This window comes from Hermetia illucens, chromosome 3 (genome assembly GCF_905115235.1).
Source record: "Hermetia illucens chromosome 3, iHerIll2.2.curated.20191125, whole genome shotgun sequence".
Lineage (NCBI taxonomy): Eukaryota > Metazoa > Arthropoda > Insecta > Diptera > Stratiomyidae > Hermetia > Hermetia illucens.
In genome coordinates this window covers 113,180,873-113,190,418 of record NC_051851.1, presented here as the reverse complement: position 1 = coordinate 113,190,418, position 9,546 = coordinate 113,180,873, and the positions used below count along the sequence as shown (strand labels likewise).

The following is a 9,546-nucleotide window of genomic DNA, read 5'->3' as shown; positions in this document are numbered from 1 at the left end:
GGCGAATTAGTCAATTAGAACGTGCAAGCTATTCATTCATATTGTCTGACTATACATTTATATAGACCAACAGTTAACGAATGAACACGCATTGAGATAGCTGCCAGCAATCTTCCAAATCGAACTCACCTAATTGAAATGCTCGTCTAAAAAGGAGACCTTTTGGCTCCTTTCACAATTTTAATTATTAAAGAAAAACAAAACGAATTCATTCCAATTTTAGTAATAATTTATTATTGCTTTCATTTTTTCCACCTCTTAAGTATAAATCTTTATTAATCTCTGCTTATTTCAATAGTAACTACATATTATAATAATAAATTACTTTTAATATACATACATAAATATTATACATTTTAGGCGTAGAACATGGCAGCAGTTGTTCCCGACAAAAAGTCGCTTAATTCTTATAATAGACTTTATTATAGTTATGTCATTCATTGCATCACTCATCCGCTTGCAGTTTCACAAATTGAATAAAATTAAATGCATGACAAAATTCCGCTTCAAAAGACCAGTAAATTTCGGTTTATGAGGTATTTGAAGAGTTCAACAAAGAAATGAATATTCGATAACTCAGACAAAAAAACAGTCTTTGAACCTTAAAACAGGTGAGGTTCGCTTCCGTTTGACTCTCTTTTAGCATAAGTTATACAATTGGCACATTTCAAAGCGGATGCTGATTGTTTCATTGTTCAGTCTCATTATTTGAATAAGCATTCATTTATCATTCTTATTTCTTGATTCGTTTCACTATATAATATTATTTGTAGAGTAACACAGCATTTGGTTTTCCTGATAGACGCAACATTTCACTTATTCCACATTATTTCTCTATAAAGGACACAAGTGTAATCTATATGAATTTATATATCCATTGTCGTGGGACCGAGATTCTTGGTGAGTGTTGAGAGTATTAGTCAAATAATATTGCCTTCTTCTATTGCGCTTTAAACATAAGTTTTATCAGAAGTTGCAGCACCATGACATCGATATTGAAAGATTAAGTATCTTTTGCCAACACTTTAAAGCGTCATTTCTTCCAATCATACATCATTAATTCGTTGATTTGGGTTCACATAATTTATAAGACTACGATTACCTGACGACGACCCTGGTGCATAAATCACATCACTATCGCAAGAGTCCTTATTGTGGCGTCGCCCTGCACTACAAATTCCAATAACTCCTGAATTGTTCACGGCATTGCCACTGTCTCTAACGCTATCACGTCCACTTATACTCCCACTGCCCACGCTGCCACTTCCATTATTACTTCCGATACTACCCCCGCCTCCGTTTCTGTTGTATAAATTGCGACAAGCACTCTCTCTTCGCCAATTCATATAGCCGTTATCTGGTGGATTAGTTTCCCCAACTTTTATATAAAGTTGCTCGTTGTCCTGTTGATTCATTGGAGGAATTTCCTGTGAACCGGTACTAGCACCCGGACTTGGACGAGGACCGTAATCATTTGATTCATCCCCAATTGAAACATTATTTGTTTGTTGTTGCCCATGCAGATGTTGTTGCTGCTGGTAATCTGAGCGATGGGGAAGGTGGTGTTGCAGCTGCTCTTTCTGGTAAGGCGAGTATTTCTGCTGTGAGCTCATATCACCTCGATTAGCCGAATCTACTGAAGAACCAAGCTCACCAAAATTAACAGCAGGACGTGAAAATTTAAAGCGGCCACGTCTTATTGTTCCAAATGGGCTATGTCCCGGTTCTGTGGTCGAGCTGGGATTAAAAGTATGGCAATTTGGCATATTGTTTAACTTATTCTCGGTGATATGAATTTTATCTTTGGGAAAATAATAGGATTCCGAATAAACTGAACGATTCGAAGGCACATATACCTCGTGCGTGGCCCGATACGGATTCGGAAAAGCTGGCCGATGAGTTTGATAAGCGCTATTGTTATAATTGACAAATCGAGTAGATCCTACAATCGAAGATGTTGCGTATGGGGCAGGGGAGCGGTTTCCGCCAGTTGAACCATATTCACTGGCAGCTTTACCAAATGTAGACACTTCCGCATAGTCGGCTGGTATATTTGAGTAATCGCTAACGTACCTGCGGGGATTTAAAAATTATGTTGAAAGTCTCATTTGCAATCTTCTACCTCTACAGAAAAAAAAATCCAAAGTAGTAACCACTGTAACGTAAATTGAACTTATGAATTCACTCTGCATACTATTCTACCCATCACTAACTTAGCATGATTTACATTAAATAATATGCGGATCTAAATACCCAAGCAGACCGTTGTCAATTACAATTTACTTGATACCAACTTCCAACCGCGTTCTATAAGTCATCCACTACTTGGCCATAAATTTTCCCAAAGTAACACCACATAATGACTTGAAATTAACGAAAAAAAATCACGGGAATTTTCGACAAGGGAGCCATGCGGAAATATATCGCCGCTACGCAAAGTAAAAACAATTTCCCCGTAAATTGCCGTAAATTAAATGTTACCTACCTTTGACTACGCGAATTTTGTTGCTGTTGTTGTTGCTGGTCAACGGGAAGCGTTTGTGCTAAACAGACAGCAGTGTAGTCTGTTATCTGATCCTTTTGTATGACGTCCTGTGCGGCTCCAGTTGCTGGCGCTTCGGGGCCTGATTGTGATTTCCAAATCATTCCCGATGGATCAAGCCAAAATCCATTGCTGGCTCGTGATAGACTTGGCATTTTGAGGAGACCGTTTGGATGAGATCCTGCGAATAATAAATTTCAAAAAGAAAAAAGGACCATCAGTATAGCTAATCCAATTTAACGCTTGAGTCTACCGCTAAGTCAGTGAATTACGATAGAAAATAATATGTAGCATTTAGTATTTCGAGGTAAGTAATTCAATTTCAGGCATAAATTTGAAGCGGGAATTTTTTCGCGAGATGTATTTTAAGCACATTGCAGTTTTCTTTCAAACATGCCTCAAAATTAATTGTACTGAAATTTATCCATTGCGATACTTTGATGCTTCTTCTGCACAGCTCACAAAGTAAATCCATTCGTTCTATTGGGAAGAGTCCTATGGCTAACATGCTTAATATTTTTAAAGAATCCACGTTCTGGCCAGTCCATTTATTAAGTCATAATAAGAACCACTTTCCGAGTACAGGACATATTGAGCTTCTCTTCTACTGCATCCCTTCGCTCCAGCAGAAACTGACCTGGTTATCTGGCAGAGTGACGGCAGACGGAATAAAACATTCCTTGAACTAGGGTACTCGTATCTCACGTTGGCATTTTCCTGACAGCTCCGTGGAAAATAATATAGTACGGGTCAAGTATCGTGCGGGAAGGGGAAGCGTACTTGACAAAAAATTGAAAAAAATATGTTTGTTTGTGGATTTTTTAATTAAAAAGTCCCGTCGTATTCCCTCGTCCACCGTTCTTTCTTGAATAAATGAACTAAATAAATAAGTTCCATTTTTTTTAATTTGTACAAAAATTGTTTAAGCGCTGCACTCAGTCAACGGTTGTACGGGGAGATATGTGCGGAATTATTGTGCTAAAGTCTGCAAATGGACAACAATTAAAAACGGACAGTGCATGTGACTTTCATATGAAAGGATGTACCGCTTCGTGCATGGAAGGAATGCTTTCATGGGAAAAGCAATTAAACTACTGAAATATGAATTACAGCAATGCTTCCCTCATGGATGTTCATTTACAATTTTTTTGCTACCTTTATGCTGACGCTTGTCGACAAATATCAAGCCTTTCTAAAGATTACGATCAGAGCAATATTATAATTCGGAAATTAGCCTGTGTATTAAAAAAGAAGAAGCTTATATCAAATAATTCAAAATACTGTACTGCACAATACATAACTTTGGCTTAGCCCCTTGGTTAAATTATCACTGCGCTAATTGCATTGAACGTGGACCCTGATCAAGCAATGCCTCCGATTTCCGTTTTCTAGGAAAACCAAATAACTACCTCGAAAGAAAGGAAGCTATCCTTCAAAGGTTCTAATAGGGAATTACAGCTTTTGTATCTGTAGAGTTTTCCTAAAAATGTTGCACTGAATAAATGCTTTCTTAAGTTTGCATGTAGTTCATAGCACGTGTGTATGCCAAACTATTCAGTTTAATGTAAGACTGACAATCTATGTACATATAGTATTGGGTAAAGAAATACGATCAGTTAAGTGCGCCCCTTTTGTTGTATAAATACACATGTAAAGAAAGTATTTGTACCGTTAGATTGTAGTTTCTGGCAGTGGTAAGTATTTGAAGTGCGTTAATTGAAAAAAATGGCAAAAACACGTAAAATGAGTGATATCGACCAAGGAGAAATAATTAACTTATTTCATACAAAATATAGCACACGACAAATACCGGTCGTTGTGGCTTTAATCAGTTTTCTGTAGCTGAATTTTTAAAAAAATTCCGGACCACTGGGTGTACTGCCTGAAAACAGGGTTCTGGAAGGCCGGAGATTCTGCCTGCGGACATTAAAAAGGAGCTCAAGAATGCCATTGGGACAGAAATTGATGCATCAATGGTTCGTCAGAGGCTCAGAGAGGGCGGATTTTATGGCCGACTTTCCGAAAAGAAGAATTTTTTAACTGGAAGGATGCGAAAGCAACGCTATTCATAGGCAAAGGGCCACGATAATTGGACCCTGGAACAGTGGAAAACTGTAATATTCTCCGATGAATTCCAACTTAATATTTTTGAGTCGGATGGGATCCATCACGTATGGAGAAGATCAGGTGAGCGATTCAGTGGGTATTCAGACCACAGTACGCCAGCCGCTGAGCAGGACGATTTTAGACTGTTTTCCGTTTTATGGTGTGAAAGGACTTTCATTAATTGACGGAACAGTCAATGGTGTAGCCTAAACGAATCTTGGAGGAGGATCTGATACCTTGTATTGAAGAGCAATATCAGTATTCAAGTGGGATCATCTTTCTGGACAATTCTGCGCCCTTTCACAGGTCCCATATTGTAAGTAATTTCTTTTTTATTTTCTCCAGCCATTTTATAAGAAATATTGAAGGTTTTTGAATTATTAAATCTTTTTTGCTTTGGAAGTGCACAACTTTCTGGCCGAAAACTCAGTAAAGCAGTTGACTTGGCCCGAAAACAGCACGGAGTTAAACTCCATAGGAAACTGAAATGATGAAGTTGACCTTCACATTCTGCAGAATCTTATTTCATCAATGCCAGCGAGGATTAGAGCCGCAATTAAGGCAAAAGAAGGTGCTATGTAATACTAATTAAACATTTATGAGTTTATTGTTTAGTTATTAAGGAAACAAAAAAAAATTATTGTGATACGACGAGTTTTGTGATTGATACGAAACATAAACCAAATTTACCTATTTTTCGTAAAGTAGACTAATTTTGAATAAAAGTCCCTCCTAGAAAGTTTTACATAGGTTTTTTTTTCTCCAACAACTAATTTTAGCAAAATATCAATACACAAAAACCCCAATATTTAGTTTTTTTATCAGCTCAATATTTTTTCTCAAAAATCAGATTTTCTTACTGATTGGATTTTTTTGTTCAGTACTGTATGATGTTTTGGTGGGTGGTAAATTTGCGCAAGAGACAAATTTGGTCTGCTGTAACTCCGTTAGGGACACTTTCCACACTCAGAGCGCAATTAGTATTGTTTTTAAAACTACGATTTCTCAGGATCGAAATAACATATTGGTGGTTTTTTTTATTTTGAAAAAAAAAGATTGAAATCAAAATAAACAAGTCGGGAAACTAAAACTTGGATGTTTCAGGGTTTTCTGTTTCCCTATGTGAGGAACTTGGAGTGCATGGCAGTTGCACTTGGATAATAATTTAAAATTCAACTGCGTCTGCAGCGATTTACACAAATAATTTGCTCTGCAAAATACTTTATCGATTATAGTTAATTCCATACGCTTCACATTAGGAGTTCAACATTATTAGCAAATGTGAAGAAGTTCACCGAAAACAGATACAAACAAGTCGGGAAACCGGAAAATCGGCGTTTCAGGTATGAAAGGTTTGTTTATTGTGTGATTATATTTGAGTGGAGAACTATTCCATTTGTGCATAGCCCGTAATGTATATGCATCTAACATGTCAGACTACTCTCTTTAGTGTGATATTGATATTTGGTACTTTGGGTTAAATTAATTATCCAGTAAAGACCACTTTAATATCGCATAGAGACAGCTTCATGATTTTTTTGAGATGTTTCGGTTGTGTAGTTTCTGAGATTGGGTCGGTTAAAAAATCATCACTTTCTAACAAATATCAAAACTACTGATACTCATATTCGGTGAAAAAAACATTTAAACACCCGCCCCCCTTTCCATGTATGTGGACCCCTCTTTGATCTCAACGTAGAAAGGTCAAACTCACTGCATGTGTGGGCGTTCACACTTCCTCACCAAATTTCGTGTCAATCGGTATAGCCGTTTCTGAGAGAAGTTCGTGTGACAGACAGACAGACATTGAACTGATTTTAATAAGATTTTCTTTTGCAAACAAAGCCTTAAAAAGAGTTCACCTAATAGCTCTTTTTAAGTTTTTGTTTGTAACAGAAAACCTCGTTCAATGTATATTTGGCTGTGTGTATGGTGGCATTTGTATTGTGATTTGAAGCCGGATACCAGTTGACTCAGCTGTGAAGGAGTACCTCAGTCAAATCAAGGTAGTAACCACGGGCAAGCGCAATGCTGATCACATTGCCTCCTATAGTGTACTGTAATCCTGTAGTGTACCTGTATTTCGTCGTTATAGAGGCTACGGAATCATTCATTCATGTAGCAACCCAAAAATTCTTCTGAGGATTCTTCTCTCGAACGCGATCAAGAGTTCACAGTTTATCTTGCGCAGAACCCAGGTCTATAAGGAATACATGAGGACTGGCAAGACCATTGCCTTGAACAGTAAGAGCTTTGACCCTATGGTGAGGCGTTTCGAGCAGAATAGTTTTTAAGGATTTGTGTAAAACTCTAATACACTCCAAGGCCCTGATCCAATTGGCTTGTTGCGCCAGCGACAATGAAGTTGCTTTCTAAATGGCAACAAGTTTGCGATCAAAACGGCGCATATTTGGCTTAAATCGGATAATTCTAAGTATGTTAAATAAAGCGTCAAATTTCGATCACAAATATGACATTTCTTTTTCCCCGACCCAATGTTATGATAACAACAAAGGTTAAAAGCCTGGGGAGAAGGAACTTTTTTATGTATGGGACTTTGATATTTCACTTGATTGTCAGTTATTCTCGTTAACTATCACGCCAGCATCTTATTTGCATGAACGCTAATGGTCGGATTTGCATGAAATTCGGCATCTGTATGCGAGATAATATCTTCTATGTTGGTGCAAAATGGTTTAGTACTCCTAGGAGCACTTTCAGTTAATTTCTAAAAGGTGGTACTAGTAAGTTTATTTGAATATATATCGAAATTGGAAAATATTTTGAAGCCTAGATTTCTATAAGCACCATCCTGTTTTTTTCGGATTTTTGGCTTGGGTAGTATCCGAAAATGAGGCCTTTCTCACTATAAGTGTGCACATTTTGGGTCTTTACTCGCGCACTTTACAATTCGCGTCAAACTAACAGCTTCCGAAAGTACTTGTCGAGACCTTTCTTTTGATACCACACCTGACTATATCCAGTGAAAAGGATTTTTACATCCCGCCTTTGTATGTATAGGGTACCCTTCTTTAAACTCCACGTAAATTTATGTCACTCATCGTTTGTGTGGAATTTCATAGATCCCACCAAATTTGGTTCGGATCGGTTTAGCCGTTTTGGAGAAAAGTGCATGTGATAAACAGATAGTGAATCGATTTTCATAAGTTTTTGTTTGCACAGAGCCTTCAAAATGTATCCAGCTGTTGTTATACACAGGTTTATATTTGGCTTTGAAATTGCTTTTTCTTCTAGAATTAATCCAACTTCTCCTGCTTTTTTTACCAAACCGTAAACCCGAAAAGGGAAGTGTGAATGCAGTTTTGGTTTGAACACATGTAGTTATGGCCCAAACTAGAACTAACGGGATCGGTTGTAAAGTAGAATTTTAAAAAATAAAATTTCAAGATTGCCCACATTTCTTTTAACTAAACTACGTCGAAAAAAGGGGCCGAATGTCAATGAATTTCAGAAAATTCTAATTCGAGCCATAATGGCGAGTGTTGGGAGCCTTTGGAAAAATATTAAAATCGATTTAATAGTACCTGAGAAAAATGAGGAGAAATTATGGAGAACTCGAGATAAACAAGTTCAAGCTTTTAGATGTTTACAGCCACTCGGAATCTAACAACTTGTTAAGTTTACATGCAGTTTTTTAAAGACAAGTGACAAATAACCAAGCAATCTCAAAAAGTATTCGGAAAAAAAAGGTATCACCAATACAATTCAATTGAAAAATGTGCCGTTTTGTGTCTTCTTGTTAGTGGAGACTTGTATGAAATTTGCTCACTTGCCTTAAAAAAAAAATTATTTCAACTTAAAATGTCTAAGGATAGTTCTTGAGACTATATTCTATTGAATTAGTAGATAGATTTTCAGAAAAAAATGCTGACTGTGAAAAGTCCTCTTAAGAATCGTAGGATTTAGGGTAAAACAACCAGCAAAAAATGATAGTAATCCATTTTCGAGTAATCAAATCATCCGAATACTAACAACCATGAGCAATGCTAAACTTGGAAGATCGGCTGTTATTTCATTCAACTAATTCAAGTTCCTGCAGAGTTCTTAATATAATTCAATGTTATATTATGGCTGTGTGTAACTGGTTATTTCGACACTGCTTAATAAACAATTTTTTTTAATTACTTGAATTGGGCTTTGTTCTATAGTAATTGTCCAATAGTTTACAGGTAACATAAATAATTTCATCATATATATGTAGTAAATTGTACTATTCACCTCAATGAAAAGTAAAGTTGTGAAATTCCACAGTGCTTTTCGATATGTTCACTAGAAACTTCACATAACTAGTAAAAAAACTACATATATCGTTCTGATGAAATGATTAAACAAGTCGGGAAACCAGAAGCTGGATGCTTCAGGTGTGAAGGGTTTTGTGTATTTTTTTTATAAAGACATTTCAATGGGCATTTCTCCCATTAATATCTAGCACGTATAATAATATATGCATACATTATGCGAGAGCATACACTTTTGCACAATACTGACATTCAAAGTCTGGGATGAACTTAAGCAGGCTGTAAAGCCTGCCTGTCAACTATTAAAAATGATAGTATCATACTACAGGGTACTTCGGAGTCTAGGCACCATATAGTGGCATCTTCCTGATTTTTTTCAGATTTAGGTCCGTGGAAAAAATGATCAATTTAGACCCCCGCGCTCCCCACCTTCCAAACAAATCTCAAAACTAAGACCGGCTTCGGAAAGTACTCACCGAGACCTTTCACCTCACGTGACTATATTTGGTGAAAAAAAATGTACAACCCATTCGCATATATGGGGACCCCCTTTAACGTAAAATGATGTCATTTACTGTACGTGGGCGCTCACAGTTTCCACTTTTCTACCATGTTTGGTATCAACCACAATAACCGTTT

General features: G+C 36.9%; 1 protein-coding gene across 2 annotated transcripts in view; it reads right to left on the bottom strand.

Moving 5' to 3' along the window:
- Positions 1 to 229: 229 nt before the first annotated feature.
- The window catches only part of LOC119652955 (roundabout homolog 2), a 63,411-nt gene continuing 54,094 nt past the window's right edge, over positions 230 to 9,546 (bottom strand). For both annotated transcript variants that reach the window (XM_038057350.1, XM_038057351.1), the window contains 2 exons: positions 2,486 to 2,723; positions 230 to 2,073 (listed from right to left, as the gene is read on the bottom strand). In XM_038057350.1, coding sequence (XP_037913278.1) covers positions 1,047 to 2,073; positions 2,486 to 2,723 — 1,265 coding nt within the window. In that variant the 3' untranslated portion in view covers positions 230 to 1,046. The remainder of the gene's footprint in view (positions 2,074 to 2,485; positions 2,724 to 9,546) is intronic.